General features: G+C 41.5%; 1 protein-coding gene across 2 annotated transcripts; it reads left to right on the top strand.

The window, feature by feature from the left end:
* The first annotated feature begins 671 nt into the window (after positions 1–671).
* On the top strand, positions 672–16,052 carry adpgk (ADP-dependent glucokinase). 2 transcript variants are annotated; one of them, XM_084060775.1, is made up of 8 exons: positions 672–859; positions 4,413–4,663; positions 6,899–7,124; positions 7,733–7,795; positions 9,997–10,117; positions 10,341–10,537; positions 11,797–11,895; positions 13,087–16,052. In XM_084060775.1, exons 2-8 carry the CDS (start codon positions 4,434–4,436, stop codon positions 13,648–13,650), a joined length of 1,500 nt encoding a protein of 499 aa, XP_083916901.1. In that variant the 5' UTR covers positions 672–859; positions 4,413–4,433; the 3' UTR covers positions 13,651–16,052. The 2 variants fall into 2 exon arrangements, with proteins under 2 accessions (XP_083916901.1, XP_083916900.1); XM_084060774.1 differs by having other exon boundaries at positions 13,084–16,052.
* Positions 16,053–16,122: the final 70 nt, after the last annotated feature.

Below are 16,122 nucleotides of genomic sequence, written 5' to 3'. Positions count from 1 at the left end.
GAGAAAAAAAACTGGTGTTTTAAAAGAAATAAGAGTGGCAGAAGACCTGAAGTTTTCTGGGAGTTGGACCATGATGAAACCCCTTAGAGTTGGCATGAAATGACCCTATGCAGAGTTTAGTGCCTTAACATAACATGAGAGTTAAAAGAAAGTACCCTATGCCTGGACACCGGCCACTCATAGCGGCCACTAGACAGCTTGCTTGGGGCGCATGCGCCTTGCGAGGTAGGCGGAAGCGACTGTTTTATAACTCGGTGGTTGGTTGGTTCTCCTCCACGCACACAGTGTTGCCATGTCTGCTTATTATAAGCGACTTTGGGTTTATTTTTCTGTGAAGTTGCTTGTCAATATTGGTAGTTGCGTTTTTTTGGGCTTGTTTCTATAAGTGCAGTTGTTAATTGGGCTTTTCCTAATGTTGTTTAAACCAGTGTTTCTCAAACATGTTCAAGTCAAGGACCATTTGTCTGCAGACCCATCTGAAAATATGTTATGCCAGGGACCTCCATCCAAGATTTGTTAGGGTTTGACATTTATTAAATATTTTTCTTTTAAATAGCCAGTGTATATACGTTTAATTAAAGGGCGAAGGGCTCGCTTCTTTTGGGCTTGTTTTCATATACCTGGGTCGCTTATTTCTCTCCCAAAACCTGGCAACACTGTCCACACAGCCTGCCTACTGCTGGGACAGACCAGACTGTCTCTACATGCACCTCTTCACTTCTTCAATGCCTTGACTTCCTTAACCTCTCCTGTCAGCGGCGGCACCCACAACAACAACCAGCTAAAATACTGTTCCTGACAGAACATAATCTCTCAACCACGACCCCGTTCAAGCCTGATTACCAAGAGCTTGAATTCGGTATGTATGTGCTGCTGTAGACCTGATACGACAGTCATGGATGAACTTCAATTTAGTCTTTGCACTTTCTCCCTTTTTGGCCTGTACATCTACACAAACGTTCAGATTTCAAATATTAAGTGCTTACCCCATGGCCAAGGATGTTACAATTATGTACGGGTCCTCAGAAGTACCTGTATCTTCCGTATTATTCAACAAAAGGCTTTCTAATCCGACCGGTGGCCATTTTCTCCATATGCTTTCTACTACGTGAATATCGACTGGGAGGTGTATTGCACTCTGATACATAGTAACTCTGTGAGAAAATGGCCACCGATTGGATGAAAATGCTTTTTATTTAACAATGAGGGAAACACGGGTACTTCTGAGGACCCGTACACAATTTTAACATCCGTGGCCATGGGGTAAGCACTTTATATTTGAAATATGAACGTTTATGCAGATGTACGGGCCGTAAATGGGGACAGAGTGCGAACACTATGTTGAAGTTCATCCATGACGGGTCTTGGATCCATGGCTACTGCTGCTGCTGCTAACTACATCTAGTCCTTATTACCTGGGTACCAGCTTTTCTTAGCTACCAAGGCTTATGAAGCTGAAGACTTTAACTTGTGATCGATCGTCTCTAAATGAGATCCGTGGTATTCTGGTGTATTTTCAAGCCACAAGTATAATGATTTTGCCCTCAGTGAACTGCAACGCAGCTGGGTGGAGGGAGCAGCCATTCAGGCTCTTCCACGTTCGCTGTAACATTATACCGTTGAGTGGGATCCAGTACCCAGTCAGTGCATATACATTGGCTTTTTGAACATAGTAGATCTACAAGCTCACGACGCGTTGTGAGCTTGTAGATCTACTTGTATGTTTAAAAAAATCGAAAATTTGAAATATGTGGAATATTTTTGAAACACTTTAACAACACCAATCTTGTATGGGGGTCCCTCCCTGGCATCAAATATTTTCAGATGGGGGTCTGCAGACAAATACACATTAATGTGGGGGTCTTGACATGAAAATGTTTGAGAACCACTGGTTTAAACAACATTAGGAAACAAGCCCAAATAAGCAACCACACTTTAGAAACAAGCCCAATATTTGTTTTTATATTTACAAGCAACTTTACAGAAAAACAAGCCCAAAGACGCTTATAATAGGCAGACATGGCAACCCTGGTTGTGTGGGATCCAGTACTGGGGTCTCTACGTCAGATGTGGCGATGGACGGGGCTTACAGAGCATAAAGACAATTTAAAGGAGAAAACCCCCATGTAATTAAATATAATGCATAGATATTATATTTAGTATTGGGTTATTAGATTAACTGGAGACACACTGGTCCCAACGTTAGAGAGCCAAGAATGAGGAGTTGAAGTTGTCATGTCATGTCAGTCATCAAGTGTGCAATGGAGTTGTTGTGAATGAATGGAATGCAGTGATGATGAGGAATCTTTGAAGGGCGGTATGACCATGATGAGGGTCATTTTATGGGCATGGGGACATTTCCTGGGCCAGGATTGATGGAATTGCTGCAGAAAAATAGCCAGTTTGGATCTTTATTTAAAACTTGAAAACATTTCGCCAGTTTTTTATATCGTGTTCATGTTATCAGTTACCACACGTACCATTATGTATAGCCTAATCTCTGGGAGAAAGAGGAAGATGCTCTTCCCCATTGGCCTGACCTTTACCAGCTTCTCCCCATTCATCCTAGGACTCGGAGTTCCTGACTGTCTTATCTAGCACAAAATGTGACATGCTTGGTTTGAGTCTGTGTTCTTTGGATTCTTGCCTTGGGAGTCAGTGGGTTCATTAGTTATATTTTTCCCCCTTTTCAGAATTTCAGACCATGCAACTCACCATATTTAGCTGATGGGTTGCCTCCTAGTGATGTTGCAACGTTGATGGTTTCACCATCATCAGCGTTGTGTAAATTAAATGTTTTGTGTGTTTGTTTACTTACACATTATCTTTGCTAATAATAATATGTTGCAATATAATATTGTAATATTATTTTTTAATTATTTTTAATTATTTTTTTTCTCCCCAGTTTAGTCGTTATGCCAATTAATTCCTCCCACACACATTTCTGTGTTTGTCACTGCTGTATCCTATTGACTCACCTGTCAGTGAGGAGCCCCCACCGGGAGGACGTAGAGTCTTCGTCCTACTCCTCCCGCCCAACACTCCCCGCTGACAGGTGCCGCCCAGCCCGTAGGAGTACATGCAATGACCAATATCACCATCCCCGCCAGGCTTCCCTCCCCCGAACACGGGCCAATTGTGTTCGCATAGACGCCCGACAAAGCCGGTTGAATTGTGAAAGAAAATCTAAGATAATGAACTAGCCTGGTAAAGTAGATTCATCTGTGCCTAAAGTAAGATTACCTATTCTTATTGGAATCGGCAGGTAATTAATGCTTGCCTGAATCTTTTGCCGTTGTTGAGGGAGTACATGTATGTGAAAATCTGACATCATGCAACCCAGTTCGTTCACGCTGAACGAACTGGATAATCTGGATAATCTCGGTCAGTTTATGTAAAACAACGTGTTTGGACATGTTTTTATGTAAGCTTATAGAGGTTTTCTAATATATTCGTAATGTATTCTATTCACAGAGCACACTGTAAAGTGTTTTTTTCACATGTCCTCCTCATAATAGAACTATATGATTCAGGTAAAAAACTAATCTATAAAATCGTTTTGTATAATTAGCTATTAGGTTTTCATGTTTTTTAATTTATGTTTTTTATTCTTTATCCATTCTCACTTCAAATGTTCGCCATCTAACTAATAACTATAATATGCATGGAATCATTGCGTGCGTGTCCGTGTTTCCCCCACATATCTTGAGAACCATCCAACCAATAGACCCCTTAACAGACGACGTCATACTGGCTGCGTGCAGCCAGTATGCGCGCAACGAAACCCATTATATCAGGTCTCGTTAGGACGCGTCTCACTAGCCAACACACACAAGAGGGGGTTGGGGTGTGCTGAAACCAGTGCACCCCGAAACAGGTTGGGAATTGATTGCGTGAAACAATCACCTGTGCGTCCAGGCTCAATGTTAGTAAACAAATAATTGGTCTATTGCCTTCAAAGTCACGTGTGTCACTGAGGACCTAGTAGGGAGTGTTGTGCCCGGTGTGTCTGTTGGATCAGCGGATCTCTGAAAATATCTATAAATCCCCATATATGGACCCCTGATCTCATCAATATGACGACATAGTACTAACATCATAGACTGGCCTCCAAGTATATGCCCATATATGGAGATCCCTGATAGGACATAATAGGTCTGATGTCATTGCCTGGACTCCAAGTACTATGATAATGGGTACTGTAACTGCACTAAGTACTCCGACAACGGGTACCCGTTGTTGGAGTACCGTACGCCGGTGACGGGTACGAGTACAACGGTAGTGCATAACCGGAGGGGCATGCGTTCTCAATGGGCATTGTTCCCAACGGGCATCTGCCTAGTTGTTCAAATGAGCAAAACGTATGGTTTAACTTGATGCCCTGATTGTAATGAAAACATCTTTCCTTCCAGGAGTGTGTTTGAGGTTGAACGATGTGGAGGAAGGCTTCACTAGCTGCCCTGCTGGCTCTAACCGTGGGCTATTTCTACCACACCACCCCCGACCTGCCAGGAGACATCCTGCAGTACATCACCACCATGGCACCCTTCCAGTCTGACCCTCAGAACCAGAACAGCATGCCCAGCTTTGAGCAAGCTATCGCCACTGCCTGGGAGACTCTGATCACCATGCCCACTCGACAGTGGAGTAAAGTGGCCGTCGGGTGAGTTGATTGTGGAGTGTTCTTACTCCAGTGCTTGTGTAACCAACAGCAGTCGGATCAAAGGCCTAGTGATATGCACATTAACATAGCTGGAGCTCGAACCATCAACCCATCTCTCACCAGCACCATGTGACCATGATACTGGAATACACACTGCCTTAACCCATTTAGACCTGAGGCCGATTCTAAAAACGCCTTCTAAATCCTGACCTAAGTTTTCTGAAACATTTATTCAAAAATTACAACAAATGTATGTTGCTATGCTATAAACTGTACATAGCAACAAGAACCCCAAAAGGGTTTCCCGTCCTAAAAGGTATAGTTACAAATAGGGGTTCCCGCCCAAAATCGGTTAACACGGGAGGAGTCTAGTGAGTGGCGATATCGACATCAATCACATGCTGCTTGGCAGCCAAGTGTTTAACAGAGTTCTGTGTTATGTATGAGTTTCTCAATATCACAGAAAGATTACTTTAGATCAAATAAACCAGACTAAAAGTGTAAAAGGCCCAAATGAGTAGGGTTCATCCTTGGATCTGCCTATTAAAGTAATTTACAACCCGCATGTACAGCCAGCAATCGACTGGTAATTTAGATTTTGGTGTCTTGGCCCTGATTAAATTCTGGTATATTTTGTACCGCCAATCTCACAACTCCCTACTTTGTCTAAATATCAGTAATGTTCTCCCACAGCTGTAGTGGGAATGAAAAGCGTCTGTTTACTGGTAGAGTCATCATGGTGGTGCTGATGTAAGATACTTTAGTTGAACAAACTGTTGTTCTGTTACCAAATGCTTCATAAACACAATCTTGGTGTAAGAGATTCACTGAAAATACAAAACAAAAAAACTTGTACATGCATGGAGCTCTTGTGCGCCGTGTACTGGTAGAGAGACTGAAAGTAAATACGACAGTGAGGCCTTGCAAAGCTATATCATAAGAAAAATCTTATTCGCTGAATAATATATGCGACCAGAAAATAGTTACATTTGTCAGCCTGCAGATGGTTGCCATTTTCTTTTCACCCCAAATAAAATACATATTTGATCAACTACCTAGTTTTGCATACTTTTAGACACCTTGATTGAGCATTACTTACTGAACCCGCAACATTAATCTAACTCTACTGCCTATGCCAGGAATTTATGTTAATCTTTTACGGTATTGCAGTGGAAAAGACACTTGAGGATATGAGAGATCTTGTATGCAAAGCCAGCATTTTGGCCTGAAGGTGGTGCTATAGGAAAGGTCATGGGGTCACTCAAATAGTTGGGGTTCATCTTCCCAAGGAGCATCAATGCACTTGGCAAGTTTCATGTCAATCTGATAATTAGATTTTGAGATATTTTTATATAATGGGAAACTTTCGCCTAATGGTGGTGCTAGAGGAAAGGCCACTGGGATTTGGATTTTGGTTAGTTGAAAACCAGAAAACGGCATTCGAATCACTTTGATATTTGATCTGTGATCATAGAATGATCTCAGCAAACAATATGTCAATAAGAAATATATGTTTGATTAATCAAAATTATGTTTAACTGTAACACCCCAAATCCTAATCTGGAATCTCAGATGGGGATTAAAAGTTTGGAATCCTTGGGCCCTGGGGATAATGAAGGTACACCGCAAATTCCTTTGTAATCCAGCCGGTAGTTTTAGATATGACAAAGTCTGACTGACCAACATAATTATAGCCCCAAATGTTAATCATCTCTTCAGGGCAGCCAGGAGCCTATATTCCCTTCAAATGTCACGAAAATCGGCCCATCCGTTCTCAATTTATTCTTTTCACAGATAGAATGAGCGAATACAATACCTTGCCATGTATTGCTGCAGGCAGGGTAATTACAGTGATTACATGCTCCCATTATATTGATACTCTCACTTCATGTATACATGACTGTAAACAATTCCCATTCCCATACCTTTTATGCTTAATTGATATCTTCTGCTATTCGATATGTCTTATTAGTGAGACTGAGGGACTCTTGTCTTTATTACACACTTTATGTATGATCTTTTGTTTTGATCTTTTATATTTTTTACTCCTATTCTTATTTTAAATGTAACTGCAATTTGTGGGAAGCTTGCACTAAAGACTTTTCAGACACTCTTTTATGTCTGGTGTAAAATCGTGATGTGACAATAAAGTGAAGTTGAAGCTCGAGTTGAATCCTGTGATGGAATGGTAAATGGTAATTCATATCAAGTTCCTCTCTCTTCATTTTCCTCCAGTGTGAATGCATGTGTAGATGTGGTAGTGTCTGGAGTAGGACTCCTGCAGGCCATGGCTGTGGACCCAGGGGCTGGCATGGACCATGAAGTGTTACACTCCAAAGAGGACCTGAAGGAGGCATTCATCCATTACATGGGAAGGGGGGCGGCTGCAGAGCGTTTCTTCAGCGACGAGGAAGTCTTTCAGAGGATTGCCCGAGCAGCGGCAGAGTACCCTGGTGCCAAGGTGAACCTTTTCGCTGATCTAGTTTACGTGCTGTGTTTAATGACTAAGCAGTTGTACTACTAAGCATCCTATTGTTTTTACAAAATAATGTTTAGGATTCAGGTTGAGATGTCATACAGGTAAGATTCAGGTTGAGATTTCATACAGGTAACTTATGTCATATAGACCAATGTTCAACCTGTGGGTTAGGATCCAAAAATGTGTAATGAGACGTTCTCACAGGCTCACACAGACAAAGTCCCTTTTAGAGTAATATTGTTATTTTAAATAGTGCAGCTGACTTCATGATTGATGCCAAATTCTGGTCTCTCCTAGTGCAAAACCAGTAGAGAACCACTAGTAAAAAACAGTCTTCATTAGTTTTGTGGGAATATGAGAAACTCAACTAGAAACCAGGGAGCCAAGACTCAAACCTTCTTTATAAAGAATCACTGGGATATGGGACTGGGATATATGCTGGTTTGAAGCTGATGAACCTACAATTTATACAATAATGTAAAATTAAGTGATGCTACAGTGACAGTCCCATAAGTCTCCTGGTATCGCAGCCATTATATAGTTTACATTTACATGTCATTTTTCTTCCTTATCATTCTCTCCTCTCCCAGCTGTATGTTGGTGGAAATGCTGCTCTCATTGGACAGAAGTTGGCCTCCTACCCCAGACTTTCGGTACGTGGCTCGTGTTTTTTTTGTATAATCCCTCAATAGTGATGTAAAGAAGACCTGTCATTAATGCTGGCTTTGCTTTTTTACACATAAGTAAACAACCTGTGTATGCATTTACGTGGGATGCCAGCATTCCAGAATCAGAGGCGTGAGTGATGTGACACAATAGGGTCAGCGTCTAATGTGTTGTCGGTAGATTCTATACATTAAATTACAAATTGATTGATTGATTGAATATTGTATTAGGCAAAAGAATGTAAAACAACACATTTACATTTAAAATACTTTGTCTAACAGGTCCGTTCATAAAAGTCCTTGCGGACTTGTTTCCAATGAGGGCCTTGGTATTCAATTCATAGACATATATAGTGGCACCACAGTTCGAATATCATTACACAAAGAAATAAAAAATATAACAGCAAAAAATTATATATATATATATATATATATATATACACATGTATACATATATATATAAATGCAGACACAAAATTCACGACGTAGGAGACCAAAGTTGGAAAAGCTCCGGTTCTGAAGCATCTTCCTTTACCGAGTGTCATAAAGCTGTTTTCCAAATAAACAGAATTATCTTTTCAACAACAACTGAGTGGGTTACAATTTTAGCATGTTCTAAGTTACAAAACTCACTTTATAACATCATTTCACCCCCTCCCTTTCTCTTGTTTGCTCGATCTCACACACACACACACACACACACACACACACACACACACACACACACACACACACACACACACACACACACACACACACACACACACACACACACACACACACACACACACACACACACACACACACACATATATTAATGCATAACATTTCACGTATATTGTATTTTTGCAAGCAGCATGTTTGTGGGATCAGAAGTAAATTGGTGGAGAGATTTAAGAAAAGCCGGGAACGGTTTGCTGTATAACGTTGTGCGGACCTTACACATCACACCGCTGTCCCACCCTGCCGACTCTGTCTGTTACACAGATGTTGATTAGGTTCTGTGACCTCTGCTGCCGGCTCAACAGCGGAACAACAATGCCCCCCCATTCTCCCATTCTGTGTCCATACCTTTTATACAGAACAGTGGGGCGGAATAATGGTGCAACATTCCCGCCTTGAACAGGCTGTCTAAAAGGGGCTACTGTTGACCATTCTACAGAGAACAGAGGCTATCAGAAGATCCATTATTCAACAAAGCCTCATTAGCGGGCTGCTTTTTAAAGTGGACATTTTGGTTGCTGCTAGAGGCTGCATCAAACAATCTGCATAATAGATTGTAAGATATCTTGTGTGTAAGTGGAAATTCTGACCCAATGATGGCACTAGAGGAAAACACAGAACCCGCACACATTCTCACACGATACCATATTTTCAGTACCATTTTTTGCTTTTAATGAAATAAAGTACCATGCAAGGTTCTGTGCTTTTATCCCTTGATACTTTTCAACCCAGCACCTTTTTAAGATGTGTGACTTCTAAACCAGTTTTTGAATGCTAGAGGAAAGACCATGGGGTCACAAATCATTAGGTCATCCTTTCAGAGAGCATGAATGCGCACAGCAAATTCCATGGCAATACAGCCAGAAGTTTGACAACCAACTGGCAAAGCCATAGAGCCCCACCCATATTGGCTCTAGAAATGAACAAATTACTGCAACATGTTATGTTGGTTAATGTTAATGAATTTGTTTGTGTAGTTAAAGAAGCATGATAATGTGGCTTTGTTGCCTTGATGATTACCACAGAAGTCTTTGATTTATGTCAGGTAACTAGTTTACAACGTTAAATACAAAATAAAAACGGCAGCATGCTTAACCCATTCAATCCGGGAACGCATCTACATGTACATATATACATCTATGTATTTGGCTGCGGACCCCCATCTGATATATATTTTGTTCCAGGACCCCCAGAAGCAAAGATTTCAAAATTGTCAAGAGTCAAAAATGTTCCCTTTAAAATATATATATATATATATTCATAGATTTGAACAAATCTTATTTTTCCAAAATAGCAGATCTACAGGCTCATAGCGCGGCACTCTGTGCCTCGCTATGAGTTTGTATATCTGCTCATTTTTTAATAGCCGAAGTATATCTAAAATAATGTTTATAGCTAAAATCTAAAATGACACAGATGCGTTCCCGGATTGAATGCCTTTATATGGAGCTGCTTTCCTCCCCCAGGTGTTGCTATGCGGCCCAGTTGGTCCTAAACTCCATGAGATGTTAGATGAGCAGATCCACGTCCCTCCAGGCTCCCTGCAGGAGGTAGACGAATACCACCTCATCCTGGAATACAAAGCAGGTGAAAACCAACACCATAGTCTGCATCACCCATTGAACTACTGGGTTGTTTTTCCACTTTGTGGTACCTCCCCTTGTGTTGCTGAGAAACCCAAGAGCTAACTCATAGAGAAGTTTCAAGGTTTTATGATGCGATTTATGAAAATGTGCTATGCAAATATTGTTTGACTAAGAACTATGGTAAGCTGAAATAATTTCTGGGTGACATCTCTTCTGGTTTCCAGGTGAACAGTGGGGTCCGACACAGGCTCCACAGGCCAACCGCTTCATCTTCTCCCATGACGTTTCGAACGGGGAGATGAGCTCCCTGGAGGCCTTCGCAGCCAGTCTGGAGGACTTCCAGCCGGAATTGGTGGTCCTGTCTGGACTTCACATGATGGAGGGACAGGGACGAGAGCTGTGGGAGGACAGACTTAAAGAGGTCTGCAGAAGCCACGTACCCCTTACATTTAGAATCAGAATTGTGTGTGTGTGTGTGTGTGTGTGTGTGTGTGTGTGTGTGTGTGTGTGTGTGTGTGTGTGTGTGTGTGTGTGTGTGTGTGTGTGTGTGTGTGTGTGTGTGTGTGTGTGTGTGTGTCTGTGTGTGTCTGTGGCAATAGTTCACAGGCAGCAATAGAATGCTGCCTAGATTTTTTTTAAATAAGTTTACTCCATTTCTACACAGATCCGGTCTTGTAGGTAACCTTTATACATCACAGTGCTTTGAAAAAGAAAACAATTCACTCACATGCTTTTTTCTCTGCCTTTTTGTGATTGATTTGTCAGATTAGGGTATTTCTGTACTTGGGTCTTTCTTCATCCAAAAATATATCTACGTATATAAATAACGGACAACAGTATTAATTAGTAGTATTGGAAATAATGACAATTCTTTCTGCCAATGGCCTTAGAGTTTAGTGGTTGCATTGGTTGCAACATCCGCCAAGGATGGTGGATGTTGATTGATAACTGTTAGTGTGGCTGGCCTTGCCTTGTGTAGAGGGAAAAAAGTTAACATTGTAGGCATAGGACATGAAATACAGTCAGACCATAGCCTATACATTGTAGTCAAAATAGTGAATGAGTCTCAGTTAAACAACTGAATGCATCGTCTTTACTCCCAAAAAGACACCTATCCATGTTTGCAGCAAACAAATCTGTGTCAGTTTGCAGGGCTTCATAAGAGACTTAAAGGGGCTACACCATGAATTTCATTTTTTTTTAGGTTTTTAGTATTTTTTGGGCTCCCCAGTGTCTCTTGTACCCCAAAAAATATTTAGTTTTAACATTCAGTCATTCATGCTCATTTCATGGATTTCCTGAATGGGCGTGTCTGAACAGGCCATTTCAGAATGGCAGGGCAAGTGATGTCACTTGCCCTGATTTTGCATTGATGATGGCCAGACAGAATTGCTCAGTTGCTCCCCCCTGCCCAATAGGACGTTTTGGTATTGCAGCTGAAAAAGCTTGGAATGACAGACAGTCAGATTGTGAGAAAAAATATCTGGATGTTTTTTAGGCTTACAACCTGTTTAAAACGTATTAGGGGGCAATATGTATATATAATATATTTTTTTTTAATTCATGGTGTAGCCCCTTTAAGGGGAAATGCTGTGAAACGTCTTGGTGTGGCATTTCTGCCTTTAGACTGTGTAATCTTTAGGTGTGTCTAACCTCCTCCTCTTGCTTCCTGTTTGTCAGGCTGTGGCGATCATATCAGACATCCGTAAAGAGGTTCCTGTTCACCTGGAGCTGGCCAGCATGACAGACAGAGATTACATGAACACCATAATGCAGGAGGTACATGTGGACAGGTGTATTACTGTATTAATAGTGCGTAAATAATACAGAGTTAATACTGGACTGGATGTCAGTAGAAACCCACTGTTGGTTCACAGACTGTTGGTGTGCGAGTCTCAGAACAAGCTTACAAACAGGTTTTGGTTAATTAATCCCTCCTTAGTTTATCCCGCCGGAGAAATTTGCCAGTTGGCATGGCATTACAGCAGTTATGAAACATAGGACAGATACAGAAAAATAATCAGAATCGGCTTTATTGTCACATCACAGGTTTACAGTGCATAGTTCCCATCGTATCGTTATTTCCATAGAAAAAAGAAAGGGAAGAAGAAGATGGGGGAGGAGATCAAACAAGAGAACAAAAAAAAACTGTATTTACACATGATACCTGAGATAACATATAAAAGGTGTGTGAGCATAGCAGCAGATGTATACTGTGCATGATATACGTTAGTTAAGGTGCTAGAAAAACACAATAAAAGAGACAAAAGTCAGTGCGTTGTACATGGGATTAAGGTGCAAAATGTCAGTGCGTGTCGGCCACATAATCCACATAAAGTAGACTGACACTGGTATAATCCGCAAGTAGGTCCATGAGGAAGAGCAAAGAAAAGAAAGTCAAGTCACTTGCCCCTGATCCAAGTCACAGTTACTGTAGGAGAACAAATAGTACTAATAATAGAAAATAGAAAAGTCATGGTGATTAGGGTACCAGAAACCTGGTACCACAGAAATCTTGCTTGGCTTTGTTGTACATAACTTCTAAACTGTTTATTGTAGAATTATGAAACCGATTGCATATGAAAGCAGTCTCAATCCCTCACTGCATTGCTGACCATCCTCTTGGGGGGTGGGGGGGGGTCGGCGCGCGACAGGACGCGCAATAACCCCACGTTTGCAACTACTTTCGCCTGCGCACTTCACCGGGTATGGTCTAGTTCATACAAATTCATTCAAGAACATGAGCCATGTGGCTCAACGATGCACACATCTAGGTTGACATTATTTCCTGTTAGCAGGTCATGCCAGTCATATTATACGGTTGACCTAAAACCCTTAACACAAATTTAATTGAACGCATCCTGTTCCTTCTGTTAACAAGCAATGTCCAGTAATATAACTTTATACAAAGTCCTATTCCTAATTATTAATCCAGTGTTTCATTAAAGGCTGTTGTGTTCCTGTTAGCAGGTCATGCCCATCGTCAGCTCCATTGGTCTGAATGAGCAGGAGCTGCTTTTTCTCTCTCAAGCCGGAGGGGGTCCTCACGCCGACCTCCCGGCCTGGAAGGGCATCCCAGATGTGGGCAGAGTTGCCGACATCCTCCTCTGGATCCTGGACGAGCATGGCCGCGTGGACCCCACATCCGAAGCGGACCTGACACGGATACACTTCCACACCCTTGCCTACCACATCATCGCCACCGTGGATGGCTACTGGGGGAACCAGGCGGCCGCTGTGATGGCCGGGGCTCGAGTGGCGAGCACCCAGGCTTGCGGCCTCCATGTTGTCGACGTCAGCAAGGTGGAGCTCAAAGCGCCCCTGGAGTTCCAAAGCTCGTTCGACGGCGAGGACAAAGCGAGGCTGACCCTCGACCCCGCACAACCCGTGACAGTGTGGCTCCGTGGCAACGTCATCTTTCACCTCACACCGGTGCTGGTCTGCAAGCAGCCGTTGCGGACCGTGGGTCTGGGGGATGCCATTTCGGCAGAGGGACTTGTCTACTCTGAGTTAAAACCACAACAGCGATTTTGAGAGTATCCAAATGTTTCATTGAATCCCCAGAGCACTCTGATTCCTCTGAACAAAGCCGTTTTTTGTTGTTGTTTTGTTAATCAGGAGTTTCGGAATTGTCATCTCTATCTCACACACACATACACGCGTACACACACGTACACAACCCCTGCCTTTATTGAGACCATACAGAGAACTGGGAGAAAGTATGGTAGAGTTACATAAGAGTGAGCACTGGTGGGGTTCGACTCCCAGGCTGTCTCCAAGGACAACGTGTGGGTCCTCAGGCAAGTGTCTTAACTTCCACACCATTAACAGGAAAAGCAAAGTTAACAAGGCAGTGAAAGACCCCCCACCCTTTCACTGAAGTTTGGACTGTAGGTTTACGTTGAAGGTGTGGAATTCTCGCCCATTCCATCTCAATTTCTGGATCAGTGTTTCATCTTTTTCTTTTTTTCAATACCTGTTTTTGATCTCTTGGTCGGGTCTCCCTTCTGTCTTCCTGTTTCTGGAATTCTGTGGACATGCATGGAATGTGGATGAGAGACATTCTAGAACTGGGTGATGGGGGTCCTCTTCGAACATTCTAGAATGTTGGCCAGAAACTATGCACAGTGGGCAGTAGTTCTAAAGCCATTCTCCCACACAGCTCCAAAGAGTATAACTTTTATTTGGATCACCTGATTCCATTTTTTGACTGGCATATATTAAGTATGCAGTGCCTTGAAAGAAACAAATTGTTGTGAAATGACTATAGAATAATTACATTAAATGTTTATTCATATTTCAGAGCCAACCACTAATGGATAATGCAATGCATCTCATTATTAGCCCCTGGTTGCTGGAAGAATATGGCCAAGAAACGGGTCATTTAGACTGGATGCTGATAAACACCATGTAACACAGTAGATATTTCTAGGGGTTTGAGTGGTATGTTGGCATTGTTTTTTTTCTGTATAGCTCATGTGTACATCTTTTGGCGCATTCACTAAATGCAAGCACTAGGAAGGTCAGATGAAACTGAGGAAAAAGATTTATCACAGAAAGTCTTCTCACACGGGTATCTTAAACTCTAATATTGTCTTTTATTTCCACCTTGGGAGCTTAGAATGAACAGTTCTTCCAGTGGAACTTGTACTCACCACCTTAGGAGCGTTCAGTATGAATCTGCTCCATGAATATACTTGACCTGTCATGTTTTGTTCTTTAAATCTACCTTTTGGATGAAAGGGCAAAAAACTAGGAATTAATACTTCACGCTCGATGTTTATCTTAACTTTCTCAAGCTCACGCTACTGTATGAACAGTTACGTTTTAATGAACTGCACATAGAGCAAACACAATTGTCGTCCTGATAACTGTTGTTTCATATCATGAATCTTGGGCCAGTTGTTTAATACCACCTGGTGAAGGTGTATATTTAATCTTCCACATAGCTATTTAAAGAACTGTAATGCAGGGGATTGGATAGACACATTATGCAGTAATACTTGAGAATCAAACGCCAACTCAGTGGCCAAGATGTTGTCAATGAAACAATATACCCACAAATTCTACTAAACAGTATACTATCCACTTCTTGCCTGATATTTAGACTGAATGGCCATTTTGTTGCCAAAACTTGTTAGGGGTATTAAAGGCCCCACAATTTGAAACGTTGGCTATTTGCAAATAGCTAAATCAGGGGTCTGGAGCCAGGCAAGTCCAAATCTGTACTAACAGTACTTTGGTTAGGTTAGTTTTAAGGTATTTTTCTCAGTTTTACTACTTGGACAGTAAATTATGTTTGGTTTCGGAGGACAGAGAGTAGCATTCACTTTAGTTCTAATTTACTTCCTACAAATGTCAATTGAATGAATAATAAAACGTCATCACACTCCACGATAAAGTCCAACGCACTCCAAGTCTGTCATGAGTAATTGATGCTAGAATCCTCAATCGTTAACATATTCTTGTGCTAGTAATAAGGTAAATATATCCTTTAACAGAGATGATTTGATTGCAATATAAGATGTAAATTATGCCCTCAATTCAGTAGTACGTTTTGACTGCCAGATCAATGTTTGTATACCTCAAACGGCCACTGAAGGCATGCAATAATAGTCTTATTATAGTAATGTAAAAAAAAAGATACAAGACAGTTGTATGGCATCTCCTCTTATTTACCGGAATGGTTTCTTTGCACTAGTGTAAGTGGCAGTTGTGCTTGAAAAAGGCATCTGCAGAGGTGAATGTAGCCTCATCTCCCAATGTTTTCAACTCCATGTCTTGTTCTTGGCAAGTACAATCTAATTCAAGTTTACTGATATGTTTTTTTGGTAGTTTTTAACATTTGTAATAGTCGGGTCATTTATTTTTCCTTGTAGTTTTGTCATTAAGATGTACAGTATATGAAGAGTATATAAAAATAGTATTTGGCTGTAGTGTGGACTTGGTGTGTCTTTCTTAAAGTTGTAGGCACTGATATAGATTTATAGAACATGAGGTTTGTGG

This window comes from Gymnoscopelus microlampas, assembly GCF_963454915.1.
Source record: "Gymnoscopelus microlampas genome assembly, chromosome: 6".
NCBI classification, from domain to species: Eukaryota; Metazoa; Chordata; class Actinopteri; order Myctophiformes; family Myctophidae; genus Gymnoscopelus; species Gymnoscopelus microlampas.
This window is presented reverse-complemented; position numbering and strand designations above follow the sequence as displayed.

Coding starts and splice junctions, on each gene's coding strand:
- adpgk (XM_084060774.1), top strand. CDS start 4,434: ATGTGGAGGAAGGCTTCACTAGCTGCCCTGCTGGCTCTAACCGTGGGC. Junction 4,664..6,898: donor TGGAGTAAAGTGGCCGTCGG/GTGAGTTGATTG, acceptor ATTTTCCTCCAG/TGTGAATGCATGTGTAGATG. Junction 7,125..7,732: donor CAGAGTACCCTGGTGCCAAG/GTGAACCTTTTC, acceptor CTCCTCTCCCAG/CTGTATGTTGGTGGAAATGC.